At 36.4% G+C, this 26,118-nt stretch overlaps 1 protein-coding gene and 1 long non-coding RNA gene across 2 annotated transcripts; both read left to right on the top strand.

Moving 5' to 3' along the window:
- The first annotated feature begins 2,020 nt into the window (after positions 1–2,020).
- Positions 2,021–5,082, top strand: LOC128993772 (uncharacterized). Its single transcript, XR_008490821.1, has 3 exons — positions 2,021–2,132; positions 2,904–3,013; positions 4,849–5,082. It is a non-coding gene; the product is annotated as an uncharacterized LOC128993772 (long non-coding RNA).
- A 633-nt stretch (positions 5,083–5,715) lies between these two features.
- On the top strand, positions 5,716–25,505 carry LOC128995202 (LIM homeobox transcription factor 1-beta-like). Its single transcript, XM_054420134.1, has 6 exons — positions 5,716–6,025; positions 15,274–15,491; positions 16,181–16,383; positions 18,938–19,073; positions 22,152–22,355; positions 25,152–25,505. The coding sequence occupies exons 1-6, from the start codon at positions 5,832–5,834 to the stop codon at positions 25,319–25,321; spliced, it is 1,125 nt and encodes a 374-aa protein (XP_054276109.1). The 5' UTR covers positions 5,716–5,831; the 3' UTR covers positions 25,322–25,505.
- Positions 25,506–26,118: the final 613 nt, after the last annotated feature.

Below are 26,118 nucleotides of genomic sequence, written 5' to 3' on the forward strand. Positions count from 1 at the left end.
AAAATTGTACTGAAGAACTAACAAAAAATTCGTTGTCATACAGCCTCACAATTTTAGGATACTTTTTCAAATGGATGCTTCTAATACTCGGTGTTAAGTTTACCTAAGATGGTGTGTAACCATTCCAGTATACAAACTTTTCAGTAACAAAATATTTTACTTTATACATTCTCCTGTTCATCATTTGAGATATAAATCTACCATTTTACCTTTAAATAAAAACAACACTGACGTAAAATCAAGGTAATTATAATTGAAACCTACTACCAGCAGGTACCTCTTCTCGCACTCCATGTTAATATCTAACGCAGGTGTGCTGACGGTGGGGAGAAGGGGGATGGTTTGAGATATGTATTTCACACTTCCACAGGTTCATTAGCCTACGTACCGCATTAGGCCTTTGACATCGTTACACTGGAGGCATAAATTATTGCAACATTCTCTGCTATAAATCATCTGCATCACCTGTACTAAGTGTTATCTGCACGCGGGCTGTAGACGAGTAGAGGAGGGTGTTTCACTCTTGTTGGATAAGATTAAACATATAGATTTGTTAGTAATTTGAGGGATTGTGTTATGGTGTTTCTGATTTTAGCCACACTATCATAAAAAATGATCCACTAGTCTATCGCAGGTAACGCTGTTCAAAATTAGCATAAACCTTGCACAAAAGTTTATTACACAGAATAAAGTTTATAACAATCCTTATGGTAAATGTAATAAGAAATCTTACATCAATATGTAAGCTGATTATTGTCAGTGAAATTAAGTACCAGCTCATTGCCAAGACAAATAGAATAAATTCAGCTGAAACACGACCACAAATAACAAAAAAATTCAAATCCGGACTTTTAAAAATATTTGTGGAACGCCTCGCAGCTCAGCGTGTCGCAAGAAGCCAATAACACAGGGGCGAGTGGTCGAGTCTAATTGCCATTGGAAAACGATAACCTCCATTCGCGACTCTCATATTTCTGTTTCGACGGAATTAACACATTTTTCTGTGGATATTGCTCGCCGTGAATCAGCCATAACCGTGTGGATGTGTAATCGATAAGTACAGAGATGAGTCGGGAATATAACCATCAGTTGCAGGTGTTGCGGAATGCGATATTCGATATTCGCACCTTCGAGTGTGATTTAAACCTTTGTGGCGAAGTGTTATTTGTCTCTACAGGAGGTTTGTTTCTCGCAGGGTTTTCAAGAATTTCCCAGCAGGAAAGAATTAGGGAAGTAGTTTATATCTTTCACGCTCACGTATTAAAAGTAGATACTACCGTAGTCTTTTAAGTGAGATACAGGTTCGGGATTGCTGTATTTTTAGGGACCCTAGAAGCCATAGTTCAAGTTCTAAATGTTTGTCCGTATCATAGCACTTTGAATAGACGCTTTCATTCACGTCAACTTCAAAGAATTGCCACGTCGATTCCAACATTATCCTATCAATGGCTAATGATAGTTAGCCTAAATATATCTTAATAAATAACGATAATAATACATGTATCTGGGAGTACTTTAGGCATATCCCCATTTCGATATTGTTACTGGACTCTATGTCCTATGGGAGATTGAGGTTCTGAGATAAACCTTAAAGACTTCACCAAGAAAATTAAGAAGGCAAAACCTTCAAATTTATATAAATAATACGACTTACCATCCTGTATGGCCGATTTATGCAACTAATAATAAAAACAATTAGATTATAGGTCCACAATATATTCACATGGTTGCTATTTTCATACTCATATATGTGGTTCATACGTTGCGAATGTGTATAATTTAATATACTGTCAACTTTCAACAGTTTTCATTTGATCAACAATTGCACGTGTAAAACATATTGAACGCAAGGTATACCAATTGGGGATTTGAAGTTCTGTATCACCTTTAACAGTTCAAATACTAAAATTAAAAAAAACTGCTGTACTTGGCGCCTAACGATTAAGTGTTGCGCAAAGACGATTGGCCCACGTAAAGACACCGCTATCACACACACACACACACACAGACACGAGTGATGTACGGATTATCATATCAGTGGCCGGTAGCTAATAGATAAGAGATAAGAGAGAGACAGGAGCGTTAGTCTCTTGTCATCTGACGATATGGCGGCCTCTCCCATCTATTGTCTGGTAATTAATTACTTTCATGTTACATTAGTAATTAACCAATTCCCTGTACTGAGTAGGTGCGTAAAGTGAATGTTGTGTTTGAAGTGTGTGTTAAGTAGTAGGATGTCGACATTGTAGAGAATTTAACGTTTGTAATTATTAATCAATTCCCTGTACTGAGTAGCTGAATAAAGGGTGAATGTAGTTTGAATTGTATGTAAAATGTGTGTGATACCATTAACTACTGTCAGCTAATACTGTAACTGTTATTCTTATTTATAAACTCAAAATCTTTATTCACCCTTTATATCCTTAACGGAACCCCATTTAAGATCCCTATTAAACCATTAGATTTTCGGACTGTGGTTATGTTAAATATGATTTTCCGATAGGTCTTGAAACTGGTTTGACCAGGCAATAATTAGTTGTAAAGTACGATTAGGAACGAAACTATTGTAGTAGTTTCAGACAATACAACTTATTTAGACTAGACGGGGTCTTTAAACTAATTTAAGCAAGAAACTGTTTCAATCCGATTTCAGCTGATTAAGTTCAACCGGGGAAGAAGAATAGAGCATAGCTCAAAATATCCTTGCGTTTTCATTCAGACTTGATACCAATCAACATTTACGTTGGATGATGCAAGTAGACTTTTCGTCCTTTTGTAACATCTGGGCCTGTCTTGGTGTTTTTCATCCAATATACCTTAATGCTTTAGTTGAAGCATATGTTAAACATAGTTCAATTTTAGGCGTGTAACTATTTCCTATACATATTATATGAATGTTACAGGGTTGCGAGTTATTCAGCCCGTATCCTCAGACGGACTACAGCTTCTCCACTGGAGCTGAGCCGGATTGTCAAGCTCTGTGATAACTATCGGCAACACTAAACATCTTCTGGTAAGTGAAAAACATGTACAACAAGGTTTGTGTGGAATTATCTAGTGTTATCAAACTAGACGCTAGACAAACTTCGTTTTCTAATGTTGCAGGATTAAAACTGAGGTACAAGAGCAAGGATTCATTTTTTTACATAGTTTGTGCCAGTCAAAAATAAAGAAAACTTAACCTATTTATTTAAGTAATTAAGGGGAGAATACAACAAATTCACATGTGCTTGTAGAAAACGTATGATGAAGCGAATCTAAACCATTCCATAGTATATTTTATGCGCCGATTTTTCGATGTGACGAACGCTATAGCAAAAAAGTGATAACAATATATCTTCTTTAAACATGTTTCACCAATTCTTAATCCTATTATTTAATGACTTAATTTTTCTATATTACTCCTATTTAGCTTTACTATTGCAAAACTGTATATCACTTTGCTTTCTGTACAATAACACAATTACCACGTTTAACTCTTTACCACTAAGTAACAGCAACACATGTCCGCCACCTGCGCAGCGCGTGACCGTACATTCTGATCAACCCTTCTAATGCGATTGGCGATTTTAATGCGATCACAGAAGTCATCAACTTACCATTAAACTACGGAATGAAATTCGGAATAGGAATCAAAAGATTAGTGCTGCCCCGCTAATCCCGCCCCGCTGGCCGACAGCGGCACAACGCTGGGTATTTGCATATTCTCCCCGTGCCACCCCCGTCTGTCTTTCATATGTCGGGCCTCCTTGGATAGACAAGTCAATAACGCGACCCCTGCTGCTCGCCCCGAGGCGGGGGATTTGCAAATATTTACACAGGATTGATTCTCATAAGAGTAGTTAAAGATGACAGGTTAACAGGTTGCGAAGTAGTTGAACATACATTTAAGTCAAGTTTACTATTATCATCTGTAAACATTAAAAACAATTCATGTACAGTATGTCAATAGAAAATTCAGTATGTCCTGTTACTTCTTGATCATCGTACGTGTTATTAAGTTACCTGAAAGTACAAACTATGTCAAATAATAGGTACTTGTAATAATATATTCACACTTATACTGTTTACTCACAAGACAGTAAATACAGTTTATTCAGCATTGCCTCCAGGATTGATTTAAGACAATATAAAATAGGTTACGTACCTTTACGTCGTCAATCCTAGGTTAGTCTTTTTAGCAGCGACTAGTTTCGAAACTGACGTTTCATTTTCAAGCCTTGTCAAACATAAAATTACTTGAACATATAACATAACTTGACGACGACATTATGTTCAAGTAATTTTATGTTTGACAAGGCTTGAAAATGAAACGTCAGTTTCGAAACTAGTCGCTGCTAAAAAGACTAACCTAGGATTGACGACGTAAAGGTACGTAACCTATTTTATATTGTAGTAAATACAGATATAGATGATAAATGGTAAACGATTTTTATTGGACACTCCAATCATCATCAGACCCGATAGGCGACTGACAAGACCTTTATTGGCTCTAATTTCTGTGCTGTTATTGGCTCACGGAAGTACCGGCCAATAAGTTTCTATAGGAACTAAGATTGGGTCTGATGATGATTGGAGTGTGTACAATCGAAATCGATCACCACTTATACCATCTTTTATATGTATTTAGTGTCTTGTGAGTAAACATTTTTGTACTTTTAGCTAAGATGATTGTAAAAAAAATATTGCATCTCTTAAGTGACTTAAACATTTAGGAAAAGACCTTGTAGATAACGGAAGACAGCATTTGCCTTGCTGTTGTATCATTTGTGACCGCTACATCATGAGAGTCACTGACAACTTGTACCACGAGAGATGTGACATGTACAATGGTGTATCTTGTACCAGGTGATATCAGAGCTCAAGACAGTAGGAGGACCGGTGTGTGGAGCCTGCTGTTGTATCATCTGTGACCGCTACATCATGAGAGTCACTGACAACTTGTACCACGAGAGATGTGACATGTACAATGTTGTATCTTGTACTAGGTGATGTCAGAGCTCAAGACAGTAGGAGGACCGGTGTGTGGAGCCTGCTGTTGTATCATCTGTGACCGCTACATCATGAGAGTCACTGACAACTTGTACCACGAGAGATGTGACATGTACAATGTTGCATCTTGTACCAGGTGATGTCAGAGCTCAAGACAGTAGGAGGACCGGTGTGTGGAGCCTGCTGTTGTATCATCTGTGACCGCTACATCATGAGAGTCACTGACAACTTGTACCACGAGAGATGTGACATGTACAATGTTGCATCTTGTACCAGGTGATGTCAGAGCTCAAGACAGTAGGAGGACCGGTGTGTGGAGCCTGCTGTTGTATCATCTGTGACCGCTACATCATGAGAGTCACTGACAACTTGTACCACGAGAGATGTGACATGTACAATGTTGTATCTTGTACTAGGTGATGTCAGAGCTCAAGACAGTAGGAGGACCGGTGTGTGGAGCCTGCTGTTGTATCATCTGTGACCGCTACATCATGAGAGTCACTGACAACTTGTACCACGAGAGATGTGACATGTACAATGTTGCATCTTGTACCAGGTGATGTCAGAGCTCAAGACAGTAGGAGGACCGGTGTGTGGAGCCTGCTGTTGTATCATCTGTGACCGCTACATCATGAGAGTCACTGACAACTTGTACCACGAGAGATGTGACATGTACAATGTTGCATCTTGTACCAGGTGATGTCAGAGCTCAAGACAGTAGGAGGACCGGTGTGTGGAGCCTGCTGTTGTATCATCTGTGACCGCTACATCATGAGAGTCACTGACAACTTGTACCACGAGAGATGTGACATGTACAATGTTGTATCTTGTACTAGGTGATGTCAGAGCTCAAGACAGTAGGAGGACCGGTGTGTGGAGCCTGCTGTTGTATCATCTGTGACCGCTACATCATGAGAGTAACTGACAACCTGTACCACGAGAGATGTCTCATCTGTTGTGTCTGCGGATGTCGTCTTTCTCATACTTGTTTCACTAGAGACGCTAAGCTTTATTGTCGGCACGATTATGACAGGTGAGCAGTTTTCCATCATATTATTCATATTCGCATGGTTTGAAGTTGGGTTATCTTTTGATAAGCACTTACCCTTCTTACGATATATATCCATGCCAACATAGTTTAGGATTGTGAAGATATTGTTTTGTATCTAAAATAACTTAATTACTTTTCTGAAAACGACTTAAGTTTTTCATTCTATTTCTCTATTGGTGATCAAATACAGTTCAATTAGGACCTCAAATATTTTGAGGAAACACAAATGATTTACTTTTTCTGTTTTAATAGCTATGTTAACTTCTAACTTTCCCATCCACACTGGCTTCTGACATGTGTGGAGCATGTCGAGCAAATCAAGGTTTCAATCACTGTGACTTTTGAATCACTGATACTGATGCAGCCTTGAACTGTACAGACAAATAGTATTGGAGAACCCGCAACTCGAACTCACGACTACGCTATCATGGATCGTAGTCCGTTGCACTACTAACCATTTTCCATAATACATCAAAAACACACAAATACGTGCAACAAACGTTTTAATCAACACTTCATTTCCACAACACCAATTTTACACTCAAACTAGATTTCACACTACAAGTGACATGTGGACGTCAAATCACCCGTAATTACTTGGCAATTGGTAATTTCGTCCGAAGCTGCGGTGATTCGCACTGGACAGCAATAAAAGTGATCGGCAGGCTTGTCACGGGGATCATGTCCGTGTTGTAATGGAGTGGACATCGTGTAGCGCCGGACACAATATGCAGCCTGTGGCGGACAAGTTGACAATTGACTGTCAGCGCACAGGTGTTGTGATTGGCCGCTAGTTACGGCATGGGGGAGTGCATTTTGTGTACTGTGAAGGGTGTGCTATAATAGATTTCTCATCCTTATTAAACAGCTGAAGCCAATTTAATTGTTAGTTCTGTCCGGTGTACTGTGGATGTGGTGTTTTGTTTTCAATTCGTTTCTTGTTACTTCAGTCAATTAAAACCTCGTTTGATAAAAAAAATGATCTAATCATAAACAATAACTTGTCTCCTAGTTATATAACCAAACAGTAAAGCACAACTAATTAAATTAACCCCACAATAATATAAACAAAATTACATTGACACTAGCGATAATTTATTGTCATCGGACATGAACTAGAACTAAATAAATCATTTTTCATTTCATTTCATTTCATTTTCAATGACATGGGATGAGAAGTCTACTTGTGTTGGTTAGTCTATTGGTGTACTTTGAAGAATATTGTTGTGTTGGTATTTTTTTTTTTTATACGAGTGAGCTCTATTTTAGTAGATATGACTTACCAGGTTGTGGTATATTCGGTGAAATTGTGTGATTAGTTAAGTTTGAGCCCGGCCTTGTGGAGGAAAACGGTACACACCTGTATGCAGTTCCTGCTGGTGAATGGAAATATAATATTTTCGGGTTGCGGGTGATCCGGGAGATGAAATTGGTGTTTTATACAGAAAAATACAGTCTAACATGAATTACAGAATGATATAAAACGGCAATTCAAACCTTATCAGCTTAAACTAGACTCCAACCTACCCTAAGTTAGAAGAAACCTATTATAGCTACATTCATACCTCCGATCCCTAACCTAATCAAACCTAACCTAACACCAACGCAATATAGCTCGACAAAAATAAAATTACATACCTGCAACGACTATAAAAACATAATAACCTAACAAGAAGAAATATTTAGACATCTTTCTTCTACACTACTGACTCTAGATTAAACGATGTCCTAAATTCTAAAAAAAAGTATTCTGTACCTGTAATCACTTAGGTTTCAAATGAAAGTCCTAAATAATGGTTTACCAATAATTTTACAGTTTTTGACCTCATAGTCAAAAATTATGATTAACCGTATTGTAGCTTTCTCTCTTTATAGAAACTGCCACTTTTAATCACTACAAACCTCTACGACCTGCTTAACTTTACAAAAGGCACGATATCAAATACTCATTCACTTTCACTCGAACTTACGTTACCAAACGCTCCAACTCGTCCTGTAAAACACTGAAACAAAACCTACCCCAGTGTCGAGTCAGCGACATCAAAGTAAGCCGTCCCTCCCATTCTTCTATTTCCAATAAAATAAACCGCGGGAGGGGTGCGACATATTGTGCGCCACCTGATTGTCGCACGTGACACGCGACCCTTGCGACGTTTTGTCTCCCCCCTCTCTCTCTCCCCCCCCCCCGCTATCGTTATGCTAATATATTATTTCTCGGCATTAATATCAATCAATTGGCCATTACAACCCTTGTACGGTTGTAGTGGTGCGTTGAACAGCATCATTGGACCTACGTGCGGTTAGTGGTTGTGGGTCAAACTGCTAGATGGTTTTGTAGGTTGTTTGAGATGTGACAGAAATGGTAAAGGGTGTAGTTGGCTGTAGATACTCTGTCTTGAAGTTTATTTTTATTCGTATTTATATAAGAAGCTCTGGTTGGTTTGGATTTTTTTATTTGTTCAATTGAGACACTTGTCCTGTAAATGCCGCTTAATTTTTGTCATTCACACACTTCAAATCAGTTCTAATTAAAATTACAACTAATTTTTAAACTGCTTCGTTTTTTTAAAACCATTAAAAAATAATGCTGTGGGAAACCAAATAAGGAAATATTTTCATTACATTGAATTTTAGCCTCCTGATCGCATTTAAATACTATAAATTGGTGTAAAATACCTGCATTTATGCGATCTTGTGTTGTAGCTGAGTTGCTACCGGTTTCAACTCACATTGGAGTCATCTTCAGACAGTTATAAGATGTCTTCTCGCTTCATTCGAAGGTCGTCAATGGATAATAAATAAATAAACAAAACACAAACACGTACACGGACATAAAAAAGAACATTTAAAGCTGTAAAATACTGAAAACGGTAGGCCTACGGGACACGACACGACGTGATCGGGCGAAAGAGTCTAGACATAACTTTCGCCCGATCACGTCGTGTCGTGTCCCGTAGGCTTACCGTTTTCAGTATTTTACAGCTTTAAATGTTCTTTTTTATGTCCGTGTACGTGTTTGTGTTTTGTTTATTTATTTATTATCCATTGACGACCTTCGAATGAAGCGAGAAGACATCTTATAACTGCCTGAAGATGACTCCAATGTGAGTTGAAACCGGTAGCAACTCAGCTACAACACAAGATCGCATAAATGCAGGTGTTTTACACCAAGGAAATATTATTTCAATAGTAAACTATTGCGAATTGATAATACACTGTGTTGTCTTTGAATAAAAATTCTGGTTACATCTTACCCTTAAACTAGATAAAATCTTTCCACGAATAGCAGAACAGAAACACTGGATCATAAACACAAACAAATGACGTCTCTGACCAGAAAGTAAACATTTTATAATTAAAATTTAATAATAAAACTGTCAAAAAACTTCCAAACCAGCAGTTACAACAGTTATGTCTAGTTTCGAACCATCAAAAAGCTACTGCCTTTTCTTAGGATTGAAACGGGGACATTTTGATTGTTAGGCGACCACTATAACCACTTAACTACCCAGCGAATGTATGTTATTTTACACCTATTACGATCACTTATCCACCATACATAATATGAGACTTTTGTGTTATTTATGCATGAAATCTTCTGCTTAATTCATGACTAGTCTCGGTATTCAATATTAGATCGTAGATGAGATACAAACCCATCTCGTAGCAAGCTTAGGAAGATTTTAAGAACATTGTTTCTATAGAGAAATCTTGTCAGATAGCAATCCGTCAATGTTAGTAAAAGGCTGTAGTAATTGAGAAGAAACGCTAACAGATTGTGATCGATGGACGCGTTGACGAGAGACATTTCTATAGATTACCCAAAAGATACCGTAAGCTATGTTGGATCAAGTATAACAAACTTGGATGTAATAAAGCAATGAAACTTTCACACATTTTGTTCCCCTTTACATAATAGCACGCTTGCCTCTAGCCTACGTCCGCACGAGTGACTATCCGCAGTACTATCCTGATAATTAGACCAATTCGTAAATTACAAGGAAAAATGTGGTTCGGATTCCACTATTAACTGTAGGTCCCTTAGTTGCCATTAGCTGTATGAGCTATTAACTAACAGCTGTGTCTAAGGAATATGTCGGCCTTAGTCACTAACAAGACTACAAGATCGCGCCACTCATCCAACACTCATCATTCACTCATATTTTTGGGTTAAAATACGCACATAGTGGCGTCTCCATCTTAAATAATTGATTGATAGCCTAGAATAGTTTGATCAGTTCTTCAGAAAATAACGATCCATTTCAACAATCACAAAATAAATTGTCTACCTAATACACTCTCTTTTTTCAAAACGAATCAACTGTGTTGGAGAATAATTAGGTTGTTAAATTGATATAATTGTGAGTACAGTAAATTTATTAGATGAAATCTAAAAATTGTGAGTGTATGGTTGACTTGAAGTTTTTTTGTTGATTTCCAAAAATTCCATCCCGAAACATTGGACGTCCACTTTTTTTTCTCAAAGGGCGTCTCAAGTAAACAAGTATATATTTTTCACAGTACTGTATTTGAGCTTTGAAATTTGGGTACTAAAGTAGACATCCCATTTATTTAGTCAAAGGAACATTGAATGAGCCAGTCATCAAGTACAGACAAGTATAAACTCTCTCAGTTTTTGTTACTTTCATAGTAGTAGTTGTCACAATTTTTGTTGTTCCCCCATAAAACCCCAGTGCTTACTAATATTTTTCAAAAAGTTGTAGGTTGTGTAACTTTAATGCCAGACTATTGGGAGAAAGTATTTGTAAGTTTGTAGTCAATCCAAGTGTGATGAAAATATATTTTGTACTCCTACTCGTGCACTGGTGGTCCAGCACAACACAGCGGGATTCTAGCCGTGGCCGGATCGATGCAGGGATGTTGACTCTGTCCCAATATCACTGCAACCCCAGCAATATCCACGGCCTTCTAGCAACCCTCCCCTCCCCTCACCCCTCCCCTGCCTGTCCGCTTTAATTAAATTATATGTTAGCTTAGCGAACTTAAAAACTGACACAACTTACGACACGTCTGAGGTGTCGATGAAGAAGTGTCTTGGAGTGTATGATAAATTGAGAGATGAGGAGTAAAAATTAATAAATAAAACAACACCTTAGTTGCATATTGGAAGAAATGTTACATGTTTACAATGCATATACAATTGAAAGATAATAATTAGAAAAAATGGTTTTCAAAATTAATTCGTTCATTTTTACCACAATTTATATATAATACGGTACTCTCCTGTTCTGACTGGTTTGAAAAGGAATACCAACCTCAGGATAGGAAACATAGAGCGTTTGCCGTGCATTTTGGAATAAGTATTTTACTCTTGTTTAATAATCGTTGATGCAAAATAGAATTGATGGAAGTTATTTGTACAGAATTAACACTGTTTGTAAAGGAGTGAACTACACTTCTAACTTTGGATTCCATACGTCAACGGACTCGGAACAAACCTCATCTAACATCAAAAGTGTTAACAGATTTTTAGGGAGGTATTTACTATTCACAAAGAAATTTTACAAAAGATAGCACTCTTAATTGGGACTGCTTTGTTTTTTTTTTATTTATTTTGAAACGCTACGTAAAATAATACACAAATAGAATAAACTTAATTCTTTTTGTCTATAAAGGTGTATTCTAACCAACAGTATGTTTCATATGTGCTAAAAGTTCGTGTTGAAAATATAAAAAAAAACCTGTTTACACCTGTACACATGGCAGACAGAATGAATAAACGGTATCAGCATTCTGACACATACTTTCTCCCATAAGATTGTCAACAACCTTTCTCATGTGTAAGCGGTAAGTGTAAATATACGGAAATGGGATTTGTAAAATTTTCTTCAGAATTTAAAGGACTATAACATACTAAATTGTTATCAAAATTGCTCTAGCCAATTTTGGGAAAATCCGATTTTCCGTTATTTTATGGGGATTTTTATGGGAAAATAGCATAATCCACCATAACTTTTGAACCGTAATTTTTACAGAAATGGGATTTATACCATTTTGTTCAGAACATAAAGGACTATAACATACTAAATTTTTATCAAAATCGTTCAGGCCATTTTTGAGAAAATCCTATTTTTCCAGTTTTTTATGGGGTTTTATGGGAAAATCCCCATTAAAAATAACATTTTCTAAAAAATGACGAAAACTATCAAAATTGAAAGGATCATAACATACTCTGTTAAATCAAAACCGGATTTTTGTCTAAAATCCTATTTTTTGTTATTTTATGGGGTTTTTATGGGAAAATAACATAATTTACCATAACTTTTGAACCATAATTTTTACAGAAATGGGATTTGTACCATTTTGTTCAGACTTTAAAGGGCTACAACATACTAAATTTTTATCAAAATCGTTCGGGCCATTTTTGAGAAAATCCGATTTTACCAGTTTTTTATGGGTTTTTATGGGAAAATCCCCATAAAAAATCAAAATTTCAAAAAAATGAAAAAAACGCCTGGAGATAGCATGGATTAGAACCTACACACCAAATTTCATTGAAATCGGACCACAGGTGTAGTCCCTAGCTCTGTACACATCCAGACACACAGACACACACACACACACACACACACACAGACATCACTTCGAAAACCACTTTTTTGGGTCCAGGGGGACCCAAAACGAATATATCCACTCAAAACTCAAACTCGAAAATTTTGACGAAAACAATACTTTCTCCATATACTATGGTATAGGGGGAGAAAGTAAAAAAACCAACATTACAAAGAAATTAGAGCGAACCTTATATGCAACAATTGAACGTCACGACACTAGTTCAATCCCCATTCTCACGCTCACAATAACACCCCTTTCGCACACAGAGCTCTACAAAGCGATGAAATTCAAACTAAAGCATCGACGACGGCGACATATTTCACAGTCACTACTATTTACTTAATGAAGCCACAGTACAAACCGGAATGAATAATAAACTAATTAAACGGTGCGAGCGACGTGTGCGAGACATTTAAGGGATTGAATAATGTCCGCAATAATGGCGGGAGGCGTGAGGTCACGTGACCAGCGTCTGGCGGTAAACCGCGGCGCGCGACCGTCGGGGCGATATAGATATAAATGTATATAAATATGTGTTCCCTTATACACCGGGCGTCACTGTGTTAAATGGGGGGTAAGAGGGGATTAAAGTCTTGCTAAATTCCATGTTGGGAATCTAACTCAGAAATAGTTTAAATTCTTATCATTACTATCGTGGGTTTTTTCACATAACTTCAGCCTAGGCATATTGGGTTGCGGCATTATCAGATAGATAAAATCCATCGGTGATTGGCGTGATTTGAACCCAGAACCTCATGCACTGAAGCCCTGCGCTTTACCACTATACCATACTGCTGGATTTTGGTCATAGAGCACAACTTTTTTTCATAATGTAGTTGTTTTTCTAAACCACGTTAGCTAATCAATAAAAGGTTACAGTACCTGGTCGAGACTCGGCAAGAGAGATGCTTGCATCATATAATATGCTGTTCGGTGTTTTAATAGTAGGCCTACATGTATTTAATGTTCGTTTTGTGTATGTGTTCGATTTTAAACTCTGACGTGACCATGTGTGTCGAAGAATCAAGATTTTAAGCTTCGAGTTCTGGATCTGATGATGGCAATATATTTGCCGAAACGTACGTAATCCTACTGGATTAACAAAACCCACAAGGCAGTCTGCAGGTACTGTAACCTTTTATTGATTAACTTTTTTCACTTTGATACGAAATATTTCAACCCTTAGTAGGTTTACGTTGTACTGCATTGTATTGTATTAAATTGTGTCGTATTGTATTGTATTGTCTAGCTAATTTGTGGGATATAAACAGGGTTTACTTAACCTATGCTAAATAGTACAACAATAATCAGGTTAATCAGCTTATATGTTTCATTGTGACAACAACATTTTCAAAGCTTACAACTTCGTAAACACACAATTAAAATACGCTCAAGACAAACATAAAAACGAAACGTACGAAAACATACATGGATAAAAATTTCAGTGTAACATGAATTTTAATATGTAGCTCAATAATAAAATGACTTGTGGAATCAAGATTTGAAAATCTCTTGCAACGATCTTGCAATATTCGAAACAGTAGAACTATTCGATACATTATTTCAAAAAAAGATAAATCTAGCAGAGACCCGTGTAGGGAATTTGCTACAGCTCACTCTCCCATAATATTGTCGTACGTCAAGTGGTTCAAGTGTTGTAGGCCTATCAGACGATGTCGCAACGGTAGGGTGCATGTGTTATCAGGGTTTCGGAAATCGTGATTCCACTCCGCGTTGATAGCAGAGCCAACAACACTGATAACAACAGGTGTTAGATAAAGCTACTGCTTGGAAGCTAGGGATATCCTCCAGCCACACCCTAGTTATGTTGTTTTACAATAGTGGGTAAAGTAGTCTGAGGTAGAAATAATGATGGTAGATCTTTTGAATATCCAGTGCAGCTTCTGTTACGCCTCTTACGTTCCACTTGTTGAATATTAAAACAAAACCTATAGCAACTGGTTTGGTCAGAGCTCTGAAAGGCGTTGAAAATCTTCTTGCTTGTCCAGTAGGGAAAAGAATCGGTTGAGAATGACAACCTTTATCTCACAGACTCTATACGGTTTTCCGTATTCCTTTGAATCCCTTCTTCCAAAGGCAGGAAGATGCCCATACCTAGAATCCTTATTTCTCTGAACATTTAATCTCTACGAAAGATACCGGTAATTTAACCTACCTTTCATCTGGTGGCTGTACATTATTTATTCAGTGGAAGCAAAAGAAATAAGAACAGCTCGGTTGATAAATAATAACAAAGACTTATTTGAAATATGCAAGTATACTTGATAGTAAGTACAGCCTTAAATACCTTGTTCATATGCCACCAATCGCCAATGCGATTTCTGTGCACTTTTTGTGTTGGGTAGCTGTTTGGAGCCACTTTAAACAGTCTTTCTCAGTATTTTCAAGACAAAACGATATGTTTCTTAGGAGGGTAGATTCTCTATGTAAGTAATCTCTCTAAAATAAAATCATACTGGTGCAGAAATACCACATCTTGCTTGATCTAAAAACATCTTCTGTAGGAACACGTCTCAGACTTAAAGAGAACTTGGTGGATTTGTGTGAGGATTCAGTGGATCACACACTCTGGCTACCTTCCACTATAAAGTTATCCGTTGGCAGTTTCTAGCTTTTGTTTTGCTTCTCCCTAGGATCTACGTAAAGAAGTGCCTGGGTTGTTCAGAACGCATCGGTCCGGACGAGTTGGTGATGCGAGCGCTCGACTCCGTGTTCCATCTGAGATGCTTTGTTTGCGTCGTCTGCGGCGTGAGACTCCAGAAAGGCGACCAGTTCGTGGTCAAACAAGGCCAGCTGTTCTGCAGACCAGACTACGAGAAGGAGGTGGAGATGATGCAAGGATATTCGCAAGGTATTGAAATGTTATCTTTTATTTCCTTGTACGTTTTTGGTTGTATTTAAAATACAAAAAACCCTCTTAAGCGATGGTTGTGTCACAGGGTGGTCGAGTCCTTTGTTGCTCAATACTACTCACTTTTCCTCTTTTCTTCTTTCTTCACTATGGGAAATGCCATTCTTACTTTTCTCTGGCTATACAATTTTACAATAATTAAAGTGTTACCCAACAAATACTAAATTATAATAATCTATATCCATTTGACGCTCAAAAAATTACCTTGAGAAAATCAACCACAGTATAAGCAGTTGGATAATATTTACCTAAGGATAGTTTTTTTTTAGACCATATCAATTGAACCAAGGTTATATATGCTGAGAAAGAACGAAGAATGAATCCTCAATCATAGACTTCTATGCTTTAACTGATTCCTTTGAGTTGTAGCATCCCTCTCCACTGTTCTAAGGTGTTATTGTCATTAAAGTATTCCCATCATATTTATTCTTAACATTTGCCTGTTTATTCTTCCTTAAACATACAATTGTATGTGATCTAACGAAGGAAGAAATATCAACTGAACAATATCAACTATTCCGCCCCATTTTCACTTGGAGGCACGTTAGAGCGTGTTCTTCGAATTTTGGTCGTACCTCTTTTTGTCTTAAACCTCCACCTCTAGTCACTAACAACACCTCTGTGCCCAGCCATGGGCGAGTACCCGTGTGACGAGCTGATGCCTTCAGCACGGAGCCAGGACGGACGACGCGGACCCAAGAGGCCGAGAACCATTCTGACAACGCAGCAGAGGCGAGCCTTCAAAGCATCCTTCGAAGTCAGTCCCAAGCCTTGCCGCAAAGTGCGGGAAGGACTAGCCAAGGACACGGGACTCAGTGTGCGAATTGTGCAGGTAATTTGACTTTTTAAAGTATATTTTGAGATTGATGTTTGTCAGTGTTGTGTTTTAGTGCAGTTTATATTTAATGAGGTCCTCCCTCTATAGAAAAAACGGTTGCGATCTTTTGGATAAGGATTTTTTCTATTGGAAATGTCCATATGCTGAAAGCAACAATATAATTTATTTCAACTTTGAGGAGGGTATGGGGATTTAATCCAAAATGTTCTCTAGCTGGTAGACAGTTATTTCCTTATAGCTGTGTCTTTGATTTTTTTTTTAATCGACGTATACTATACAAGTGTTGTGAACCCCAATCTGTAATATGTTTACTAATAGAAAAGCCATACAGTCAAGATACCCTCAAGATATAATCAAGAATTAAATTGGTGATCTTACCGTTGGAATAAATAAATGAATAAGACACATAACAGTTGTAATGTATTATCTGTCACAACATTACTGTACTTTGTTGTAAATCACTATAAGATTTCAACGCCATAAGGTTTGCGATGTTTTAAAATGATTGAACCCAATATGAAATGTTATCTCTCTTTAGCTCACACAATTTTAGCATTCTTGAAACATTTTAGAGTATTTAAGAAAAAGAGTAATTTTAAATAGTTTATTTTGTTACTTCAACGAAACATTATTTATATTTTTAATAAACACTAGAGCAAAATCTCGTATGACTTTTTCCTTGTTTGTTAACGTAAATACAAAGAAGTGCTCTACACAATAACATGTCATTAATCTACAGGATGTAATTGGGAAAGCTCCCAAATTAGTTTCCATCGTTAAATGATACATATTAAAGTTTTGCGCTTTGTTGCTTTAACGTCAATAATAGGTTTCCAATCAAACATTACACTAGTAAATGTATATTGAAGTTTGAATTGGACCTGTTTACATTTAAGTGAAACCCTCCGAATATAAACATAGAATTGATGGTAGATTGTAATTACTTAAATTTGTTACAAATACTATAAACTAGAATCTAGAATATACCAGTAAATGTAGTTAGAAGCTACTTTGTCTAGATCTTTCGTTATTTATGGTGAATCACGGAAGTATGTTTATTAAGTGAAACACGAGATAGTGGAACTATCAAAATTGTATTATATTTTATTTTTAAGTATCTTAATTGTTTTTATTAAACCAATTTTTTAAAGCAACTAGGTATTTCAATTTACTTTTAATTTAAAGTAATTTAATTGATATTTGGTTAACTAAATAGTTTTAATAGCAACCCAACAGACGCACTGACAGCTCCTACGCTGGTTACATAAAAATAAATCAAATTTAGTAACACAGAAACGTCTTTTTATATAGTTTCTGTAATTTCTTAATTACGTGTTCATAAGTATGTATTTTACTTTCATGATATATTTTACATGGAATTATTTCAATCAATCGTTGATAGTTCCATTTTAATATTACCATGATATAAGTTTCCTACCACAAGAATACGAGGATTTTAGATCCTAAATTGCCCTAACATTTGTGTTTTATTAATTAGTCATGGAAAATGTTCACCCAAATTCTTTAACTTAAAACCAATATCACGACCAGTATCACAACAAACTAAGAAATTAAAAGTTAATTCAACCACGAAACATTCCCCAAACATATTGCATGAAAATGGAAAAGATATTTCAAAAATACACATTTTACGACCTTTCATAAACCTAAACTTTAGCACCGAATGCGTATAAGGTTGCGGAAAAGATATCTGACAGACTTTATTAAAGTAGACCGCGCAAACCAAAGTTGAACTTAATGAGGTTTGCAGGGAAAATTAAATTCCCTTTTCCCACCACGATAATCACAATTAGCCCCAAAGGGGTGGTCAGGTCTTGCGACAAATGTCCTTTGTTTTTCTCTTGTCTAATTTGTATGCGGACGCCGCACTATGTTTTTGCGCCTTTCCCTACGCTGGCTTTCTTTATAATCCTTTCAAAACCCGGCGGAATATTAAGTCTCGCTTGTTTTCCCGGGCACGCGCTTAATGCCGTGTTTCACTAATTATTATGGAAGGGTGTAAATCTACCTTTCTGGATGCAAGAAATGAAACAAAGGTTGTGAGTAGACATTTTCAAAGCGTGGAACTAAAAATTGATATTTCATAGCTGTATACAGGGATTTAACAAGTTAAAACTTCTTAATGTGTTAGTGTTTTGTAATTGAGTAACAATTCAATTGAGAACCATAGTGTTTTATATTTTGTTTGACCCTAAATGAACACTAAAATAGCTATGGTAGGCTCGACTTCAGTTATGCTAGTGAGTAATCGTTTGGATAAATGACCGCTATAGAATCTGTTGAAGTAAAATGCGTTTTCAAACGTTGAAATATATCATAACAAAATTTAACCTGGAGGAGGAAATGTTAATATGAAAAAAGAAGATTTTAAACTGTATCCTACGTTGGAATAATGCAAATTTTTTAAGTATATGAACATTTAAAACTCAATATCTAATCCAACGTAATTTAATTCAGCTGTTGTAATTCATTTTCGATACAATATTTTGAAAAATGTGCCCATCTTCTGATGCTGAATGTTTTGCAGGTGTGGTTTCAAAATCAAAGAGCAAAGATGAAAAAGATTCAGAAAAAGCAGAGACTCGACCAGAAGAACAACAACAAAGACGGAGACTGTTCAGATGAGAAGGGTGACAAGATCAAGATGAAAGAAGAAGACCACAGTGAGTAAAAGTTGACGAAATAAACTCATACACTTAAGTTGCGGCAAACCTGCAAAACAAGTAAACTCTCGGCTGATTTTGTATTAAAATCAATCCATGATACTGTAACAAGAAAAAAGGAAGTTTTTTTAAGAGTAATTATATAATTCTGCTTAGAGATTACTTGTGAATGAGAAGAATTAATTCAATGTAAATATAATAATTAAAAACCTATTTGGAACATGAATACCTAATAAAAATGTCTTTAAGTTAAGCAAATTTGTTTCTAAAGCCTGGTTATTAAATACGAAAACAACGTACAGTTTTACCTTTCAATAAAATTGGTATGGTTAGCAAACTTATTAAACGGAAAATCTAATACAAACGTAAGTAATATTATGAAATTTGTCGTGCCTACGGTACCAATGGTCTGTCCCTACTTCCCTGGAAAAATACGCTGAAGCAAATGTCAAGTAAAATTTCACATTTTGGGAGTTTGGATCCTCAAATCCTTCGTATTATGACGTTGCAATGAGTTAAGACGTTTGTTGTGTTTTAAATGTGCGCTTGACTCCGCGCCGCGCCGTACAAATACAAAACGCAAAACAAGCGCTGTGTCACTTTTGCCTATCAGCGCCTGAAACGGATACTAACATGACGATAGAAAACTTTAGATTGTTTAGTTTACGCTTTCTTAATGTTATTTTTAAGAGCGAAACATAGATGGATTATATTTATTTGCAATCCAGAGGTGATACTGGATTTTGTATTTATATTTACACGCATTCTCCTACTCTCAGCAACCAAAGAATTAGTCATGACAGTTAGTAAAGTATAAATTATCATTATTATTTGTAGGAATACAACTCAGAGTAAAAATGAATCTACTAAGCCAACTTAGGAATTTAAATTGAAACACGCTGGACGAATACATCATAATAATCGAATTTACAACAAAACAAACATTAAATAAGTGAAACTACTCAATATTTGTCTCTTTTATACACGCGCAACTGTAAATTAACCTTAGCTTATTCCATGATACAACTTCAAAGAGTCAACAGCTAAATGGCATTTTACACATATAATATCTCATAAAATCATACTTTCCCAAAATACTCTTTTCACAATCGACTTGGCAGATGAAAGGCGTCGGTGCCGAAGATGTCGATAGTACTTGGCCGCCATTTTCTTAGTTTTCTCACAACGCGACCTTAGCTGTTTGTTTTCGTGGGTCCGGTGTTGGGGGGGTTACCATAGCGACGCCCCCTTTCCCCCGACCATCACCCCCTCACCCCTGTCTACGCGTTTCCGGACCAGTTTGTACGTCCCACGACTGCCAAGTATTCACTTTCTCAAACTTTGTTTATTGATAGAATCTTGTATCTAAATAGGAAACAGAAGATTCTAAAATATAAATACAGTAGAACTGTTTCACTGAATTACTTTATGACGTGCAAGTAAATGTTGTTTTGACATCACAAAATGTCAAAAGTTAACTTTTTTCGTAAGGGCTTGTGTTTTTGTGTGTGTTTTGTTGGGGGGTGTCGATCTTTGTTAGATACCATAATTACTTGATATCCAAATGACAAAATGGCACCCGAGTCTTGTATTTATCTAGCTTGTGAGTAAACCAGCAAACTTAAGTACGAAGGCTAGCACTGTTTTCACTCTGCTTAGCAGATAATTCATCTTTTTAGGAGAGGTTAGATGATAAAATTGTAACAATAGATCCCTCTCCTCATTTTACGTAAAAGGAAATTTAGACGTCCTCAATTTATATTAATAAAAGACAACTGCTCGGATCGAAATCTTATTGGAAATCCTTTTTGGGTCACCAAACGATAAATATGTTTGAATTTTGGAAAACTTTTGAAGGGATTAACGTTATGTATATAATGTTATTGTTATTATATAATGTTATTGTTTTACATAGAACTATAAACATATCAAATAAGTTCAAATGCATAATTATTTTACTAGATGAAACGATAAATGATTTAAAATTCACAACACCGAAAAATGGAAAAGTAGTTTGGAGAATCGATGAGAAACTGTTGAATTTTCGTGAATGCGTAAAAGCTATAAAGTAATGTAAACATTGAACGCTATGTTAACATTAAAAGAGCATTATATTACTGTGAAATACAAATTACAAAGTAATTCCATATGCTATATCGTAAATAATTACACAATATGCATACATTTATGCGTTGTAAGTTATTTGATCCCTCAATGCAATTGTTTATGATTGTTTGTACCTCTGGGTTTTTATACTGCAATCTTTTTCCAGATTAAAATATTGTTCCACCTATGATATAATATAATATGGACCTGTTTATTAATATTTGGACAAATAGGTACCTATGGTTTAGTACTAATTTTTATTTCGTAATCTAAAATTTTTATAATTTAATCGAAGGCGAGCCAGGGAGATTATTGAACGCGAGAAATGTCTCTTTTCCAGCCATGGACAATTTACCATACGTTTTGGAGAATTTTATTCATTTCCATTTCATAACTATGCAGAAACACCTGTAACGGAGGAATTATATTTATTTTATCTGTACCAATTTATATGTCGTTATTAGATATTGTATTATCGAATACAACTGAATATAACCTACTTCAATAACGTATAATACCATGATTTTGAAATTGTTAGTAATTTGCTGCTAAAGAACTGTTTGACGACATGTTTGCCCACACACAATTTCTCCAACAGATAAAAAAAATTGTGCAATAAGTCATCACCTCCCCCAAAACTTGTACCTAAAAACTCACCCCCAACACTTTTCTTTCAAATTGTGTATACTTCAACACTTTCCTTCCAACTCCTTTATCTCAAAACTGACCCTCCAGTACTTGTCCCCCAAACGTTTCCTTTCTTAGAACTTTTCCCTTAACTCTTTTCTCTCAACAAGCACTTTTTCCTAACCACTATTTACACTCAGAAAACTGGACAATTTCAACGAAATAAAATCTGTATTACAAATATTATCATCTGCACCTGTTCTTCTCGATAATTAAAACTGGACTACATAATGTCAGCAAACATATTATTTCTATGATATTAAATACGTTAATGTCCTGTTATAGGTCCAGGCATGGCTGGTATGACTTTCATGACAGACAGTTGTTCGGACTCAGAGCTAGGTCTGGGCGGCGGTGGAGGCGGCATGGGCGGCGGGGTCCCGGGGGCGGCACCATCTGAGATGTCCATCAAGAGAGAGCTGGACCATGACGAGGTGGCCTTCTACAAGACTATGCTGCAGAGTCAGCCGAGAGAGTTCATCACTGCTGGTCAGTAGTCGAGACTAAACCTAACCTAACCTAACCTATCCTAATGTAAAATTATCTCAAATGGAAAGACAGTTTCTAGGCTGCTACTGGATGGTATTCTGCAAAATTACTGTGTGGATAGCTAGACGAGAGTTTATCACTGCTGGTAAGAGATATAGTCGAGACTAAACCTAACCTAACCTAACTTAACCTAAAGCAAAATTATCTCAAATGGTAAGAGAGTTTCTAGGCTGCTACTGGACGGTCTTCCGCAAAATTACTGTATGGATAGTGACGAGAGTTTATCGAGTAAGAGATATAGTCGAACATATACCTAGAATACAAAGTCTAGCCTAATCTAACGTAATCGAGCCTAAAACGACCTAACATTAATAGGCTTCATCTAAAATTATACAAAGTTCTTGGTTGTAAAGGGGTTGAATTGTGCAACACGATATTTGGGACCTAAAGGAAGGAGATTTCACTGTTGGTGGGGGTGATATCGTCTAGCCTAACCAAACCTTGTCTAACTTAGACTGGAATAACCTAACCTAACATTATAAGGCATTTTCTTTATGTAAAAGTTCTTTGTTGTAACTGAATGACCTTCTATAACATTGTGGTAGATACTCAGACGAGGTTTCACTGCTGGTTAAGGTTTGCACAGTCAAGCCTAAAACCAAACCAAAAGTAGCCTAACAAAATTTAATCTAATCCACCATAAAACTAGAATACCTTAGTTAAATTGCAGTTTTCCGCTTTGTGAGGGGGTTTTCTAAAATCCTAGCTTGAACTTAGTTATCACCTGAACAAACCATATTTTTTCAAACATGACCTAGCGTAGTTACCCAAAGAGTAGAAACGCCCTACCTACTAAAACTAAAATTGTTTGTAACAATCTTAGTTAGTGATTATAATACCGCATAGTTTTCTCCGGTCTTTAAACTGAACCTAAACCATAGTGACCTGCTTAAGCTTTATACAAAGGAAACAAATATTAAGGAGAATGTAAAAAAATTTATGTTTCATAACCCGGTCCGATTTTTTTCTGCAGACTTATAATTAAGAATAAAGAACTAACGTATCCACCATTTCAACAAAAAACGAAACAAACCAAATCCGCAATTACAAAACTAACTTATAACAACATAAACGGTTGATTTCCCCCTACCAACTTTTCAACGAAAAACTCTCCGTGAAAACAAAAACCAAAATACAATTTCCCCTCGTTTCCACCAACGCTAGGGGCAGCTGTTTGTAGTCCGGTGATTGTTATGTTCTCGCGGATAAAAACCTTAACCCCGCTATATCGAGCGAATGATCCGCGGACGAATCAAAACATCGAATCCTCCCCCCACCCCTCCCCCTCACCCTGGTAGGGGATGCAACGTCTTTAACGCGGAGGCCTCTATTACGCCGCTTTAATGGTACACGACTTTAAAATGGAAATCAGGAGCGTGACTTGTCTGCTTCTTATTCATATAGGGAAGGGGCGGTGGAGGGGGGGGGGTTGATCATGGTGTAAAACTGTATTACCAAACGAACTTTCCATTAGGAGCTTGGGGAGACGTGTTTTGGCATCCACTTGGGAAGCGTGTATTTTATAGGTGAAAGTTTGATGGGGTTTTGATGTATTTGATTTTTATCAACGTACTTTTTTCAGTAATTATGAAGACATTATGTTTTGACATTTAAAATATATATTCGTTCATATAAAATGATGAAATTTCAAATAAATAAATAGTTTCTGGACCAAGTTTGTGAGCGATTAATTGTTTAAACCGTTCCATTACAAACAACCGTGAACAATCACACTGGAGTTGGTAAACACAAATAAATAGATAAACTAAAAACCTAGTCAACTACTTTATTCCTGTATAGATATGTTTCATCCCTAGCTAAAGGGATGTCTAAATATAGCTCTAGAATAAGTTAAACCCAATATCATAGGTGTCAGGATGATCCCGTATGGTGTCAGAGGGGTTATAGTGTTTGCAATTTGATGTCAGGGGTGTTCACAATTTGACGTCAGGGGGGTTTGCAATTTGATGTCAGGGGTGTTCACAATTTGATGTCAGGGGTGTTCGCAATTTGACGTCAGGGGGGTTTGCAATTTGATGTCAGGGGTGTTCACAATTTAATGTCAGGGGGGTTTGCAATTTGATTCGGACGTCAACAAACTACGATGGAACAATAGCCAGTTCTTAAAGATCTATTGAAAAGAATTTTTAAATAAACATGACTTTGCCGCGCCGGAATATACATAAATAAGTTTAATAAATCCAATATCATTCATGTCATAGAATCATCTCAGTTTTTAATGGTGCAGGATGTTTTTAGAATAGACAATATCAGAGAAGACGGAATCACTGAGATGAATTACTCCTGCTCTCACTCACGCCAGATTAAAAAAAGGAGTCGTTCTCTCACAACATACTCTCTGTCAGAAGTCATTCCCATAGAAAAAAACTCTACGTCCGTGGTTCTCGAACAAGACTCTTCTCAGGAGCTGTTCTTTTGCACTAGACTCTAAGTCAGGAGTCGTTACCACTAACTTACGAGTCTCTTACCGTAGAGTCTCAGACAGGTCTATTAATCAGGATTCATTCTTTTACAGACTCATGAGTCGTTCTTAGTCAAGAGTCGTTTTATAAGCGTTTTGTTATCTATGTATGTGTATCGTTTGCAATTTAACTATTCTTCATCTAACCATTATCATTTATTTACTATTATAATCTTCATAAAGCTCAAACAGCATATTCTACACTCACAATTGTAAATTTTGACACAGTGCTAGTTATGATTTGCCTTTTACAGATAACGTAGTCCACAAAATGGAGCCAGGGTTCCTCGGGTTTCCTCAGAATCCACCAGAGGCCATGGGGTTCCTCCACCAAGCAGGTGGTCTGCCCATCAACCCCATAGACAGGCTGTACTCCATGCAGACCTCCTACTTCTGTGGCGAAGACTCAGGCATCGAGCAATGACAGGGTGTGCCATAACAGACGATCTGTCGCCCCGTCCCCCTCCGAGCCCCCCTTAATTTACCCCCATCACATTCCCCCCCACATCACACCTGAATAAGTGTAGGAAAAGTCTAGTAGTGGATGTATGTAATGCAACTATTACAAAAAGCTGTGAATAAGTGAACGAGTTACATGTGTAAGATTTTCTAGTTTGGGCATGTTTAAAATTATTTGTTGTGATTTTTAAAATTTATTATCTCATTTCCTTCCACAAAACAAAATTTATGTACATTTGGATCTAGTTAAGAGGCTATTTCTTACATTACTTTTGTCAAATATGTTATTTTCAATGTTAAAAAATTATTAATCAACCAAATATTACATTACACCAAAATCAATAAAAATCTGCAACGAATTTTCATTAAGAGCGAAATTTCACCCTAAACTTAAATTAAATTATTGTTTGTACATTATTTGTCATAGGAAAAATTGTAATGTATAATGGATTAAGTAAAATGAATTTAAAAAATATATTTAAAATCTCCAAACATATTTATTGGTAAAAAAATTAAACAATATCATTCAGAGTTTAAAAAGTGACCATTAGAGCCATTGATTAATAGATTTATTCATTCATCCCATTGCATAAATAAAACATAACCTGTATTTTCAGTTCTCGTTTTCAACCACATCTATATGGGGTTTTGAATATAATTTACGAACAATCAAAAAATTAAAAACACATGTAACTGCATACTATTTATCAACAATAACCAAAGCACGTTAAGGTGGGTAATACAACGCAACAAAATCCACTG

The sequence above is a fragment of the Macrosteles quadrilineatus genome, unplaced genomic scaffold (genome assembly GCF_028750875.1).
Source record: "Macrosteles quadrilineatus isolate MER2022 unplaced genomic scaffold, UCM_ALF_1.0 Scaffold_5__1_contigs__length_97177068, whole genome shotgun sequence".
NCBI lineage: Eukaryota > Metazoa > Arthropoda > Insecta > Hemiptera > Cicadellidae > Macrosteles > Macrosteles quadrilineatus.

Bases quoted from the DNA above. Each gene is read 5' to 3' on its own strand.
- LOC128995202 (XM_054420134.1), top strand. From the start codon at position 5,832: ATGTCAGAGCTCAAGACAGTAGGAGGACCGGTGTGTGGAGCCTGCTGT. The intron at 15,492-16,180 runs GTATTGAAATGT...CTCTGTGCCCAG, and splicing joins GATGCAAGGATATTCGCAAG to CCATGGGCGAGTACCCGTGT. The intron at 16,384-18,937 runs GTAATTTGACTT...AATGTTTTGCAG, and splicing joins TCAGTGTGCGAATTGTGCAG to GTGTGGTTTCAAAATCAAAG.